Source organism: Rhinoraja longicauda, chromosome 9, assembly GCF_053455715.1.
Source record: "Rhinoraja longicauda isolate Sanriku21f chromosome 9, sRhiLon1.1, whole genome shotgun sequence".
NCBI classification, from domain to species: Eukaryota; Metazoa; Chordata; class Chondrichthyes; order Rajiformes; family Arhynchobatidae; genus Rhinoraja; species Rhinoraja longicauda.
The window spans coordinates 56847647-56863218 of record NC_135961.1 but is presented as its reverse complement, the minus strand read 5'-3'; the positions used below and the strand labels follow the sequence as shown (position 1 = coordinate 56863218).

Here is a 15572-nt window from a genome sequence, read left to right as displayed (position 1 = left end):
AATCGTTCTGCTCTCTTGGGCGCCTGCAGTTCCACGTGTACAACAGGGACCACACAACATGGCCACAATTGTGAAGCGGTTTGAGATCTCCCGAGGAAGTGAAGCACACTGTCGGAAACCTTCAAATGCACTGGTCCCAGGCAGGGAGCTGTGGCTGAGCCACAGTGCAGTTAATGCATTGGTCCACAGCGCTGCATCCTCCACTGTCATTGATGCGCTACTTGGGCTTGGCCAAATGTTGGAGTTTAAGGTCTGTAAATAAATCATGAACCATTCCAATAGAGCCCTTGCACGGCAGGCGAGGTCACGACCCCTGACCCGTACTGTTGCCATGCAACGCGTTCTGGAGGACAAGCGGTGTACTGGAGGCAAGCACTTACTGTGGCTGCCAGTACAGCGGGACCGTCTTCGGTCCCAGCAGCCGTTGAGTTGTTGCAGTTTTTTTGCCAGAATTCTGCCAGAGACTCTGAAGCTGAAATCGCCACTAAAATTGCAACACCTCAGTCCCAACCAAAAATCTTTATGAATGGCACCACGTAATTACAGTGCTTAATCACATCAAGCTGTTTAACTTCATCCCAATAAACTTAGCACAGCTGCAAACCTCACGCTACATACCACAACATGCATGCACTGCCTGTGGAACCATGTCAATCTCACCACCCCACTATACTCCACAACACTTCCTCATTCTTGTCGAAGACAAGTTTCTGCAATTAGAGGCAGCAAGAACTAATGGAAATGGGAGCGACTTTCTTACAAGGCCTGACCCCCATGGAGGTTACAATGTTGGTCATTGTCAGAGAGACATTAGACAGGGCTGGATGAACATTTGAATTGCTAAGGCATAAAAGACTATAAATTAAGTACTATAATCTCATCATTGTTGATGAGATTAATATAGCTAGTTTGTTGATGATCGGCAGGACATGATGGGCCAAAGGGCCTGTTTGGTGCTATATTCCTCTATGATTCTATGAAATGCTACTTGACTGCTGAGTGTTCTCACTATTCTTTATTTTTTTGCTTCAAATTCTGTTTTTCTTCTTTTTCCTTTTGGAAATAAAGGCCAAAACACCGTTTGACATGCAGCATTTTAATTTTCTATGTTTTATCCATCAGCACTCTTGTAACTCTTTACAGTGATATTTAGCAGAATGTTAAAGTTTTTCTAAATAAATCTGGTTTTGTTTTAATTCTTCGTATCAAAGTAAATAATTCATCTCACAGCTGGACAGTTCAATTGCCTGATACCAACTGGGAAGAAACTGCCCCCAGAATCTGGAGGTTCAAGGTTGAATCTGCGTCTTCAAGCTTCTGTACCCCTTGCCTGATGGTAGAGGGGAGAAGAGGGAGTGACTGTGGGGAGACTGGTCCTTTATTATGGTGGCCTTGCCGAGGCAGCGTGAGGTGTAGATGGAGTTGATCGAAAGGAGGTTGGTTTGTGTGATGGACTGCGCTGCGTCCACAACTCTCTTCAATTTATTTTCTTAATTGGGACAGAGCATCCTTCAGTCACTGGATATCCCCACTTGCGATTACATGGAAGTGAGAAAGGCATTCGTGAGGCAGCTGAGAATGGTGGGGTGGTAGGACTCAGCCAAGGAACTCCTGCGGTGACTTTGCACGGCTAAAATCACTGACCTTCAACATTTACAACCGTTCTCCTTCTGTTTCCCATCACCAACGCCTCCCCTCATCACTCCCCATCCCTCCCGCAAACACCCGCCCACTCCAACCACCCCCGATTCCACTCTATTTCAATTTTATTGGGGTTCCTTGCTATGTCCAAGACTGATTGATACGTTTTCAATATCACAATAGCAACTGCACTCCAAAAGTGTTTTATTGCTCTACATCCAATGTCTCGGGACACTTCCCAGTTAATTAAAAAATTGATATGATGCCAGTATTTGGTGAACATAATATTAGAACCTTGCAAATAATAGTGGCTGTGGGGGTCAGTAAATCAGCAGAAACAGAAAGCAACTTGGAGAAGAATATAGATTGAATAGACACAGAATGCTGGAGTAACTCAGCGGGTCTCTGGGGAAAATGAATAGGTGACGATTCGGCTCGAGACCCTTCTTTAAAGTCTGAAGAAGGGTCTCAACCCAAAACGTCACCTATTCCCCTTTTCCAGGAATGGTGCCTGACCCGCTGAATTACTCCAGCATTTTGTGCTTATCTTCAGTGTAAACCAGCATCTGCAGTTCTTTCCTATATTGTGAATCTATATTCCAATATAGATTGAGTGTTGATTGCAATTTTACAACAGAAGATAGCCAGTGGCACAACTCCTCTCCCCGAATCATGTGAAAGTGGTGTTGCACAGCCAACTAATGCCACAGTTACGAGGAACACTAATCAACTGAACTTGGGATGACTGCAACAAACTGCTGGATGACATCAAGGCACTTGCCAAGAATTAGATCGCTTCCAATTGCAGTCTCAACTCACATTTGAGCCAACTGCCAATATTAGAGAGCAGTGATTCAACAGAACTGAAGTCCCTCAGTTCTTCAGGCTGAAGGCCAAATAACTACAAGTAGGGGGGAAGGAGGAAATTTAAAGACTCTATCCCCTGCTCCCAATACCTCCGTCTCCGCCGCATCTGCGCCCAGGATGAGGTGTTCCATACCAGGTCATTGGAGATGTCCTCATTCTTTAGGGAACGGGGGATCCCCCCTTCCATTATAGATGAGGCTCTCACTGGGGTCTCCTCGATATCCCGCAGCTCTGCTCTTGCTCCCCCTCCCGCCATTCGTAACAAGGACAGAGTCCCCCTTGTCCTCACCTTCCACCCGATTGGCCGACACATACAGCACATAATCCTCCAACATTTTCACCACCTCCAATGGGATCCCACTACTGGCCACATCTTCCCATCTCCACCCTTTCCTTCCCTGGCCAACTCTTCTCTTCCCACCCAAACCACCCCCTCCCCAGGCACTTTCCCCTGCAACCGCAGGAGATGCAACACCTGTCCCTTTACCTCCCCCCTCGACTCCGTCCAAGGACCCCAACAGTCTTTTCAGGTGAGGCAGAGGTTCACTTGCACCTCCTCCAACCTCATCTACTGTATCCGCTGTTCCAGGTGTGGACTCCTGTATATCAGCGAGACCGATCGCAGGCTCGGCGATCGTTTCGCTGAACACCTCTGCTCAGTCTGCCTTAACCTACCTGATCTCCCGGTGGCTCAGCACTTTAACTCCCCCTCCCTTTCCCAATCTGACATTTCTGTCTTGGGCCTCCTCCATTGTCATAGTGAGGCCCAGCGCAAATTGGAGGAACAACACCTCATATTTCACTTGGATAACTTCCACCCCAGCGGTATGAACATTGACTTCTCTAACTTCAAATGGCCCTTGCTTTCCCTGTCTCTCCATCCCCTCCCCTTTCCCAGTTCTCCCACCAGTCTTACTGTCTCTGACTACATTCTATCTCTGTCCCGCCCACTCCCCTGACATCAGTCTGAAGGAGGGTCTCGACCCAAAACGTCACCCATTCCTTCTCTCCAGAGATGCTGCCTGTCCCGCTGAGTTACTCCAGCATTTTGTGTCTACATATAGGAGGGTCTGGTTAAACCAGAAAATTCCAGCAAGTCTCAAGTAAAACTTGATTTAATTATTGGGATGAATGTAGTTACTAGTTGGACATAAATTTCATTGTGTTTGTTGGAACCAAACCAATTTCAGTCATTTGAAATAAATTAAAAGTACAACTACGACCTTTAAATTTAATTCTTTAAATTTAATCTTCAAATTACTTCACTATCAGAAGACCTTCCAGGCCAATGCACCGACTAGATTTGGTTTGCCAGCTGGAGTGATAGCAGATGAGGAAAGGAGCCTATTTTGTTCTCTGTACCATTAAATGCTCCCAGGTCACTTGCAGTGTTGACACTGAGTAGATCACTTTTTGCTGTATTTCTCTCTCTAGCTTCACAGGACTCACTCCTCCCCATCACTTCCAGCCTTAAAGCAACAGTCTAACATACGCATACATGCCAAAATATAAAATTATACTTGCCAACCTACTAATTAAAAATAAAAATCTAAATAGTGGAAGGCAGCAAAAGGAACTGGAGGGTCCAAGAATGCTAATCACTTCTAATGGCAGCATAGGCTCAGGCCAATAACGAGGAAAGGACAAATAAAGCTCTTGGGTTTATTTGTAAAAGGACAGTGTTGTAAAATAGAGCCATCGTGTGCGTCTGAACCAGATGCAGAATCCCATGTGCAGCTCCTAGACTGCATCCCACTCCCCATCAGAACTGCCCCTTCCATCGACTCCTTTAAGTCCAGGCTCAAAATCTACTTCTATTCCCTAGCGTTTGAGGCCCTCTGAGGGGGCGCTGTGAACTGTTTACGTCTGTGTTGTTAGGTTTGTGTGCTATTGTATGTTCTTTTTTAGTACCTGCACTGATGTACAGCACTTTGGTTAACATGGGTTGTGTTTAATGTAGTTGAATTGACTTGAATTGACTTAACTACAGTTGTGGTCACCACATTGCATTGTGGGATGTATCAGCAAGGGTGCAGTAAAGAATCAAGTGAATGATACAATGCCGACAAGATTATTACCCTTCAAATAAAGGTGAGCAAGTTGACTCATTTTTCTTCTGAAAATAAATGCCTTAAGGTGTGACTTGTTGAAGGTGATCAAAATGATGCCGGAGAAGAAACATAAATATTCCACATTTTCCACAAAAAGGAAGGCATAACTAAAGGTAGACACAAAATGCTGGAGTAACTCAGCGGGTCAGACAGCATCTCAGGAGAGAATGAATGGGTGACGTTTCGGGTCAAGACCCTTTTTCAGACTGATGTCAGGAGAGGGAGGGCAAGTCAAGTCAAGTCAAGTCAATTTTATTTGTATGGCACATTTAAAAACAACCCACGTTGACCAAAGTGCTGTACATCTGATTAGGTACTAAGGAAAAAAATGAAACATACAGTAGCACGCAAACATAACAGCACATACAAAACAGCAGGACAAAGATAGGGTGTAGTTGGAGACAGGAAGACAGGGGGAGAACTGGGAAGTGGGAGGAGAAAGAGAGGAACTATCTGAAGTTAGAGAAGTCAATGTTCATACCGCTGGGGGTGTAAACTGCATTTTGTGTCTACCTTCGATTTGGACCAGCATCGGCAGTTATTTTCCAAGGCATAACTAATGCTCGCACAAGTTCCCATAGCTATACCTTTGATCTGAAAGGAGTACGTTGAGTTGAAGAAGAAGTTGTTCAGTGTGAGAAGAAATTTAAATAGGCGAACATGGAGGGGAACTGGCAGGGGCTCTAAACAATAAAGAAGTACAGGGCCCTCAGAGAGATGCAGAACTAAGTCAGGATATTGCAATGAAATAAGCATTGGGGACGGGATGCAGACAAAGCTTAGGGGTAAATCAGTCTGGGTGGAGAATGAGCTTGGGCTGGGGTGTAAAAACGAAAGATCAGGTGCAGATTGGGAGAAATTGTTACAGAGTTAATTAAACTGAAATCAAAGGAAAATGATATTGGTCTGGGCTGTGGAGGATTAGAACAGGTGTCAGTGGGAAATTCAGTCACAGAAAGGACCATACATGCACTGTGATAGGTGGCTGGTCAGAGGTGCTGATGAATAGGTTGACAAAGAAAGCCTACCTGAAAGCATATTTAGAAACATAGAAACATAGAAAATAGGTGCAGGAGGAGGCCATTCGGCCCTTCGAGCCAGCACCGCCATTCATTGTGATCACGGATGATCATCCACAATCAATAACCCGTGCCTGCCTTCTCCCCATATCCCTTGATTCCACTAGCCCCTAGAGCTCTATCTAACTCTCTTAAATTCATCCAGTGATATGGCCTCCACTGCCCTCTGTGGCAGGGAATTCCACAAATTCAATACTCTCTGGGTGAAAAAGTTCCTTCTCACCTCAGTTTTAAATGGTCTCCCCTTTATTCTAAGACTGTGACCCCTGGACTCCCTCAACATTGGGAACATTTTTCCTGCATCTAGCTTGTCCAGTCCTTTTATAATTTATATGTCTCTATAAGATCCCCTCTCATCCTTCTAAACCAGTGAATACAAGCCTAGTCCTTTCAATCTTTCCTCATATGACAGTCCCACCATCCCAGTGATCAATCTCGTGAACCTACGCTCAATTACAAGGATGTCCTTCCTCAAATTAGGAGACTAAAGCTGTACACAATACTCCAGATGTGGTCTTACCAGGGCCCTATACAACTGCAGAAGAACCTCTTTACTCCTATACTGAAATCCTCTCGTTATGAAGGCCAACATGCCATTAGCTTTCTTCACTGCCTGCTGTACCTGCACACCAACTTTCAGTGACTGGTGTACAAGGACACCCAGGTCTCGTTGCACTTCCCCCTTACCTAACCTGACACCATTGAGATAATAATCTGCCTCCTTGTTTTTGTCGCCAAAGTGGATAACCTCACATTTATCTACATTATACTGCATCTGCCACGCATCTGCCCACTCACTCAACCTGTCCAGGTCATCCTGCAACCTCCTAACAACATCCTCTTCGCCATTCACACTGCCACCCAGCTTTGTGCCATCTGCAAACTTGCTAGTGTTACTTCTAATTCCTTCATCCAAATCATTAATATATATTGTAAATAGTTGCGGCCCCAAAGTTCCTCCAGCACCTTGTCTTATGCTCAATATTCCAGCATCTGCAGTGTCTTGCATCACCACTGTTTCATGCTCCTGACATACAAACCCAAGTGGACCACAGTGTCCATGGATTCAGAGGCAAGCAGGAGGGAGGGGCACAATCACTAAAAACACACATGTGCACACACACACACACACGTGCACACACACACACACACGTGCACACACACACACACACACACACACACACACACACACACACACACACACACACACACACACACACAGTGAACCATCACAGACACAAATTGCTGTAGTAACTCAGCGAGTCAGACAGCAGCACTGGAGAACATGGATGGATGGGTGACATTTTGGGTCGGGACCCTTCTTTTGACTGATTGTGGTGGGGGGGGGGGGGGGGTGAGATAGAAGTTACCTAAAATTGGAGGTACATGGAATCCACCCCACTTAATCTCCCTCTCCCTACCTTAATTTTACATTAGAGATACAATGCATAAATAGGCCCTTCGGCCCAACAAGTCCGCACTGACCAGCGATCCCCGCCCACTGACATATAGTGTTAATGTGTGGGGATCGCTGGTTGGCGTAGACTCAGTGGGCCAAAGAGTCTGCTGCCGCGCTGTATCTCTAAACTAAACACTATCCTACACACACTAGGGGCAATATACATTTATACCAAGTCAATTAACCTACAAGCCTGTCTGTCTTTGGAGTGTGGGAGGAAACCAAAGATCTCAGAGAAAACCCACGCGGTCACGGGAGAACGTACAAACTCTGTACAGACAAGCATCCGTAGTCAGGATCGAACGCTGTAAGGCAGCAACTACCTTGTTAATTGTTGGAAACAACACATGAATTTAACTGCTGCAAATGCTTTGTTTGAGAGTTCTATCCCCTGTGTAATTAATCATTTCCAAACTGCCCATTAAGTGTTGCGATGATGTCAAACATGCACGTTCTTGTCAAAATGAGCATGCCCTGCCATTCACTCTTCTCTTTGCTTTGAATTATTTTCAGCACAGCTCTACATAGTTCATAACAGCCCAATGTCACTTTAGTCACTTTGTTTCAAACTAAACACATTTATTCTATTTGAGGGATGGACGCTGGCTGTCGCAGAAACCAATAAAAAGACATCTAAGCTTCAAGTCAGATCAGAGATAATCTGAAAATGCTGTCAGACTGAAGCAGTTCGAGGCCTGAGGTTTTGGCTGGGGCAGTCCTGACAAGTTAGGCTAGAGCAGGCTGCATCTCACCGAATCTTCATACGAAAAACACAAACAGTATTTAGAATAACCTTGGAACAATGTTCCAGTACCTTGAAACAATGTCATATGCCTTTGAATGAAAATGTATTTGAATTTATTAATTAAATGTGAAAAAAACACTGCAATTTATTCAACAGTGCTTATAAATATCAGCCTTCCACCAGCCCAGGATCGCCTCGTAGCTTTAATATTCTGTCTTACGTAATGCATTGTCTCATTCTCTATCAAAGTTATACCATCCTACCTGGAACCTTCTTTGCCCAGATGATCATATGCACCAGTTCCTTGTCGGCCAGGTTTGTCAGCAAAGTCATCATGGAGGCTTCGGTAAAGGGCTTGCTGGGGTCATGCTCAGAGTAAACCATGGGTGGCTCGGCATCCATCAAGGTGCTGAGAATCTCATCTGACGACATTCCCAGCACCGAGTTTTGCTTGGCATTCCTCTGTGCCGGATTCACGCCGCTGGGAGCGGGTCGGCCGGTGATCACAGTACTTTTGATGACGTGATCCTTCTCATCCTTCCTCCGCTTGTGCTTCAACATCCGGCCGCCCCGACGGTCTTTACGGATACCTGACAATACAAAACAAACAGAGAAAGATGACAGACCTAAACCTTCTGGGCTACAGGAGGCACAAAACAAAGAGCAACAGCTGCAACTGATCTGCATGAAAACTGGCAGTGTTAATCGAGGAACAGCGGGGCTGCAGGAGATCTATATTAGTCACGTTGTGGCTAAAGCTCCTGTCTGACTATTTTGGCAAAGATGAACGTATGAACTAGATGGGAGCGCAGAAAGCAATGAAGACGAGGAAAGCTGTAATTGCACAGCACGCTTCATAACTATGGGACATCACTGAACACTTTGCGACCAACAAGTACTTTTAAAAGGCGCAAAGTGCTGGAGTAAGTCTACGGGTCAGGCAGCATCACTGGAGGACGGATAGGTGGCCTTTCAGGTTGGAACCCTTCTTCGGACTGAGTTACTCTAGCACTACACATCTGCCGTTCCATGTTTCGACAAGTATTTTTGCTGTCTAGTTATTGTTGGAATGAAGAGTTGTGGTCAATTTGTGAAGAGTAAGTTACCACAAACAGCAATAAGAACATAACCAGATAAATCTGCCTTTGGATGTCGGCTGCACAATGCCAGAACTCTTCTCTTTCAACGGTGCCCAGGGATAATTTGAATGCATCACCAAGGGTAATCTGGACCTTGTTGAACATCATTTCAAAAGGCCAAGCCCTCAAAACTGGAGGGTCAAACTGGATTAAATTAGGAGACACATTCATGAAGAGCTGATTCACTACCCCTCCCAATTTTCCAGCCTTGAATCCAAAAGCATCCTTCCTACCAATTCCCTTTAGTGCTGCACTAATCTCTACTTTAATCCAGAGACTAGCCAAATCCAGGTGTCCCATTTAAAACAATGAGCAAAATCTGCCAATGTGTTGTTTGGTCACCTTTTTTTTTTCCTTCTACTGGTTGGCCAACAAAAGCCTTATAGCTTAAATAAATCAAAAAGTATTTTTTTTAGAAAAGTCCAGAATTAAACAGGAGTTTATTCAGGTCAAAGCTAACAAAGAGATTCATTAATGCAATACACATAAACAAGTCAAGTTGCAAATTGTTAAATCTGAATTGTGGTTCAACCGTTGTATCCTAATTTCAAAACAAGATGAGAACATCCCATCTTTCATAGCAAACTTTTGGAGTAATTTGTATGTGGTAGGGTGTGGTTGGCAGAAAGAATGGTTTTCACCATTCCTTAATGCCCATTTTGGTTTGATATCACAGTACTGACACTCGAATAAAGAAGAGGAAGAAAACATTCAACCCCTTGATCAAAATTAACACAATATACGTCTCATATTTATGTGATTGTTTCATATTTCTTAATATACATACCCAATTAAAATATTTCCATCTCACCCACAGAAACTCCAATTGATGCCAACATCAGTTCCAGATTTTCACTACTTTGTAAATAAAGTACTTTCTAATTTCCTCTTGAACAGTCTTGATCCTAATTCTATGTGCAGTGATTAGAATTTTTTGAGCAGTTGGTTGAATTCTTTCGATAGAAAAATGTAAAGATAGGAGGTCAGATCTCAAGTAAAACAAAATAGAAAACAGATTATGTAATCATTAGCCTCACAATCGTTTTTGCTCAACTGAAATTGAATTGGATTGTCGGCTGTGGTTAAGTGATCAATAGAGTTGGATTAATGTTTACCCAAGTCAATTTATTTAGGGAAGGGATACTAAGTAAAAGCCTGAGAGCAAAATAGATTCCAGCCTAGAAACTGGAGAATGCCTGTAAAGGCATGTTTACAGGCCGGTGTGACAATAAATGCCATGCTTGAAGACCACCTGCTACACGAAAACACATGGGGCCAAAACCAGGGACCCCTGAGCAGTCTGAGAATAAAATACTACCTTATGCCTTGAATGCTCTTGGACCAAGCAATACTGGTTACCCATAGATCTGGAATAATCTGGGCTATATCATTGTTCTCCTCTCTGCTTCGGTTTATTATTGTCAGGTATCAAGGGACATGAAAAGCTTTGTTTACATTAGATTGTGTGAATGTAATCACTCCAAGTCACAATGTGACCAACTGCAGAAAATGAGAACTAGAGGGCTCATGAGAACTAGGTGGCGTGTAGCGTTAGAGCTGCTGCCTTACAGTGCCAGAGACCCAGGTTTGATCCTGACTACGGGTGATTGCCCATACAGAGTTTGTATGTTCTACCCATGTCCTGCGTGGGTTTTCTCCCAGATCTTTGGTTTCCTCCCACGTTCCAAAGACGTTAATTGGCTTGTTATAATTGCAAAGAAATTGTCCCTAGTCGGGTAGCATCTGTGGGGAGAGAAACCAAGATGATATTTGGCAGTGGGATTACGGTTTTGTGCGAAGTACAACAGGACAAAAGAGAATTGATACCTGGCATTGGCAAGGTAGGGGTCGATCTGCCAATAATACAGCTGTGCCAACAGCAGGTTAATGAAAACATTAGCGTTGGTACTTAGCGAGTAAATTCTCATCATCAGAGACCCACACCACCCTGGCCACACACTCATTTCATCCCTGCCGAGGTATTGGAGCCTGAAAACTGTAACGTCCTAGTTCAAGAACACCTTCTTCCCTTCAGCCATTTGGCTATTAAACACCACAACCTCAAATAAGCTCTGAACTACAGAGCCTTGGGGGCAATGGTTTTGTCTTTTTGCACTATTATTGTTAGTTTGATTTTTCATGTGTACGTATGTATGCATGTGTGTGTGTGTGTGTGTGTGTATATATATATATATATATATATATATCTACACATATATATACATGTATATACATATATATATATATATACAGATCATATATATATATATATGATCAGTATATATGTGAGTATGTGTGTATATATACACACACACTAAACATTTTTAACATTTATTATGTTGTTTACAATGTACTATGTTTATGTTTACATATTCTGTTGTGTTGCTACAAGTAAGAATTTCATTGTTCTACCTGGGACATGACAATAAAACACTTTTGACTCTTGAAGATTTGCATGCCAGAATGGGTAGAATGTGAAGGAGCGCAGATGTGGTTTACACTGAAGATAGACACAAAATGCTGGAGTAACTCAGCAGGTCAGACAGCATCTCTGGAGAAAAGGGATCGAGGATGACGTTTCGGATCGGAACCTTTCTTCTGCTAAAGATTAGTTGCTGTTCGGTGGTCTTCCAGGGTAATGCAAGGAACAAATGTGGGTTCTTGCAGAATGCTACACACAGAATTGAGCAAAGACAAGGCACAAGAAGAGGGCATTGAGCCCATAGTGAAGATGCTGGGTTGGTGGCTTCATCGTCTACAGCTGTTCATCTAGAAACATTTTCAACAGTGAGTAACCTGTCTCCACTTCCCCTATCAGGTGGTGAGTTTCAGTTCCCAATCATTCAACTCTCCTCTCATCATTCTACCAAGACTGGAGCGACTAGGCTTGTATACACTGGAATTTAGAAGGATGAGAGGAGATCTTATCGAAAAGTATAAGATTATTAAGGGGTTGGACACGTTAGAGGCAGGAAACATGTTCCCAATGTTGGGGGAGTCCAGAACAAGGGGCCACAGTTTAAGAATAAGGGGTAGGCCATTTAGAACTGAGATGAGGAAAAACTTTTTCAGTCAGAGAGTTGTGAATCTGTGGAATTCTCTGCCTCAGAAGGCAGTGGAGGCCAATTCTCTAAATGCATTCAAGAGAGAGCTAGATAGAGCTCTTAAGGATAGCGGAGTCAGGGGGTATGGGGAGAAGGCAGGAACGGGGTACTGATTGAGAATGATCAGCCATGATCACATTGAATGGCGGTGCTGGCTCAAAGGGCCGAATGGCCTCCTCCTGCACCTATTGTCTATTGTCTATTGTCTAATATCCTTAAATCTACACTCCCTACTTATTGGCTCCATTGCCAAGAGATTAAAAAGTCCTCATTGTTCATCCTGTGCAGACCTCCATTCACCATCCACTCTCCCTCTCTGAAGAAAGCTACCCCAGTGTAGTAATCTCCCCTTTATACTTGGGAATCTCCAGATCAGGGTCTCCTCCACACCCTCTACAATGCCATCACAACATTATACAATTTGAAGAACGGAACTGTACACCTTTCACCTTAGCTGTTGTTTGAATGGGGTTCTTCCCTTCTCCCTTCTTTTGCACAGATTTCTGCATGCCTCGGTTTCCTCCCACATCCTTAAGATGCGCTGGTAGCCTAACTGGCCACTATAAATTGCCTCTGGTGTAGACGGGTGGGAGGGGAATCAGGGAGGAGTTACTGGGCATGCAAGAGAGAATGGTTTGCATGCGTGGACATAAGGGCGGCATGGTGGCGCAGCGGTAGAGTTGCTGCCTTACAGCGAATGCAGCGCCGGAGACTCAGGTTCGATCCTGACTACGGGTGCTGTACTGTACGGAGTTTGTATGTTCTCCCCGTGACCTGCGCGGGTTTTCTCCGAGATCTCCGGTTTCCTCCCACACTCCAAAGACGTTCAGGTTTGTAGGTTAATTGGCAGGGCAAATGTAAAAATTGTCCCTAGTGGGTGTAGGATAGTGTTAATGTGCGGGTATCGCTGGGCGGCGCGGACCCGGTGGGCCGAAGGGCCTGTTTCTGCGCTGTATCTCTAAATCTAACAAAAAAGTGGGAGTAATGGGACCAATGGGTTTACTCTGATAGCCAGCATAGATTCAATGGGCTGAAGGGACTCCTATGGATTATGACATACAAAATATAAATACGACTGTTCCAGTCGAAGTCTAACGACTATTTTGCACAGATTCAGCATATCCAATCTTACTCACATTGTTGCTGTTGGTTTAATATTGTCACGTGTAACAAGACACAGTGAAAAACTTTGTTTGCATCCTATCTTGTCAAGTCATACTATACATGAGTCCAATCAAGCCATTACAAATACAACAGAGCGCAGAATGTAGTGTTACATCAGTGTAAGTGTCGCAGTTACAGAGCAGAAGGCCAAGATCTGCAATGAGGTAGGTCGTGGACTGCACCCAAGCTTATGGGAGGACTATTCGATAGTCTGAAAACAACGGGGAAGAAGCTGTTCCTGAATCTGGTGGAATGAACTTTCATGCTTTTGGATCTGGGAGTGGGGGGAAGAGGAGATGACTACAGCGGTCAATGTCCTTGACTATGACTATGGCTGCTACCAGAGGCAACTTGAAGTACAGATGGAGTTGATAATGGACAGGCTGGTTTGTGTGAAGGACCGGGCTACATCCGTAACTCTGCACTTTCTTGCAATCTTGGCCAGAGCTCTTCCCAAATCAATATGTGATATATCGTGTTAGCAGGCTCTCAATTGCATTTTTGGGTACATTTCATAGTTCAGGGTGGTGTGGGTCTCTGATGATGAGAATTTACTCGCTAAGTACCAACGCTAATGAGCTGATCAGAATGAGTGCTTGCTTAGATTTGTGGCTCTGGCTGACTTTCCCATCCATGCAGGGAGCAATCCACTGCATGCATGTACCTCTAAAGGCACCTGCAGTTCATTAATCAGAAAGCTTTCCAATCCATGAGTGCTCAGGTGATCTGTAACCCCCAGCAGATCTTGCCACAGGTGTGTACAAGGTTCACAGAACATAGAACAGTACAGCACAGCACAGCGCAGAGATAGGCCCTTCGGCCCACAATATCCATGCTGAACATCAGGCCAAGTTAAACTAATCTTCTCTGCCTGCACGTGATCCATATCTTTCCATTCCCTGCATATCCATGTGCCTATCCAGGCTTATCGAGGTTTAAAGGTTTAGAAGGATATGGACCAAACATGGGCAGGTGGGACTAATGTAGATGTGGCTCCTATGTCAGCATGGGCAAGCTGGGCTGAAGGGCCTATTTCCTTGCTGTATGACTCTATGACACTATCTAAAAGTCTCTTCAATGTCATTATCGCACCTTCCTCCACCAGCACCCCTGGCAACGCGTTCCAGGCACCTCTCACTGTCTGTATGACAAACTTGTCCCGCACATCACCTTTCAAAAATTCTCTTCTTTTCTTAAAGCTACGCCCTCTGGTCCTTGATATTTCCACGCTGGGAAAGAAAGGTTCTGAGAGCTTACCCTATCTATGCCTCTCATAATTTTAGAAACTTCTGTCAGATCTCCCCTCAACCTCAGACATTCCAGGGAAAAACAGTCCAAGTGTCAACCTCTTCTTATAGCTAATACCCTCTAATTCACGCTGCCTTCGGGTAAACCTCCTCTGTCTCCCCTCCAAAGCCTCCACATACTTTCTCATAAAAGGATAGCAACCAAAACTGCACATGATACTCCAAATGAGATCTAACCAGAGTCCTATAAAGTTGCTTTACACGACACAGCCAACTGCCAAGATGTACATGTCCTGCAGCACTCTATCCATTTTGTTCAATTTAGGGTTACAGGTAATTGAGTCTTTTGTGGTCTCAGAATGTCCCCCAAGAGCTGTGTAGCTATCTATATACTAAAACTCTCGTTTGTTTGTTCCTGAACTACCAGCCAAAACGGTACACATTTTTTGTTGTTGTTTGTTTTTGTTTTGTTTTGTGTTGGTTTGTGATTGTGTGTGTGTTATTGCTTATTTTTATTGCTCTTATTGATAGACTGTGGGTAACGGAATTTCGTCCAAAAGACTTGTTTTTTTTGGATGACAATGAAGTTTTATTCTGATTCTGATTCTGATTCAATAGAACAACAATTTTAGGCCCACCTTATTTACCGCCGCCGTAAGATAATTAGGGAATTGGACACAGTAGAGGCAGGAAACATGTTCCCAATGTTGGGGGAGTCCAGAACAAGGGGCCACAGTTTAAGAATAAGGGGTAGGCCATTTAGAACGGAGATGAGGAAGAACTTTTTCAGTCAGAGAGTGGTGAAGGTGTGGAATTCTCTGCCTCAGAAGGCAGTGGAGGCCAGTTCGTTGGATGCTTTCAAGAGAGAGCTGGATAGAGCTCTTAAGGATAGCGGAGTGAGGGGGTATGGGGAGAAGGCAGGAACGGTGTACTGATTGAGAGTGATCAGCCATGATCGCATTGAATGGCGGTGCTGGCTCGAAGGGCTGAATGGCCTACTCCTGCACCTATTGTCT

At 44.3% G+C, this 15572-nt stretch overlaps 1 protein-coding gene across 2 annotated transcripts in view; it reads right to left on the bottom strand.

Annotated features, from left to right (window-relative positions):
• The window catches only part of esr1 (estrogen receptor 1), a 154861-nt gene that overhangs the window by 48222 nt on the left and 91067 nt on the right, over nucleotides 1–15572 (bottom strand). For both annotated transcript variants that reach the window (XM_078405557.1, XM_078405558.1), the window contains exon 4: nucleotides 8166–8492. In XM_078405557.1, the coding sequence (XP_078261683.1) occupies nucleotides 8166–8492 (327 nt within the window). The remainder of the gene's footprint in view (nucleotides 1–8165; nucleotides 8493–15572) is intronic.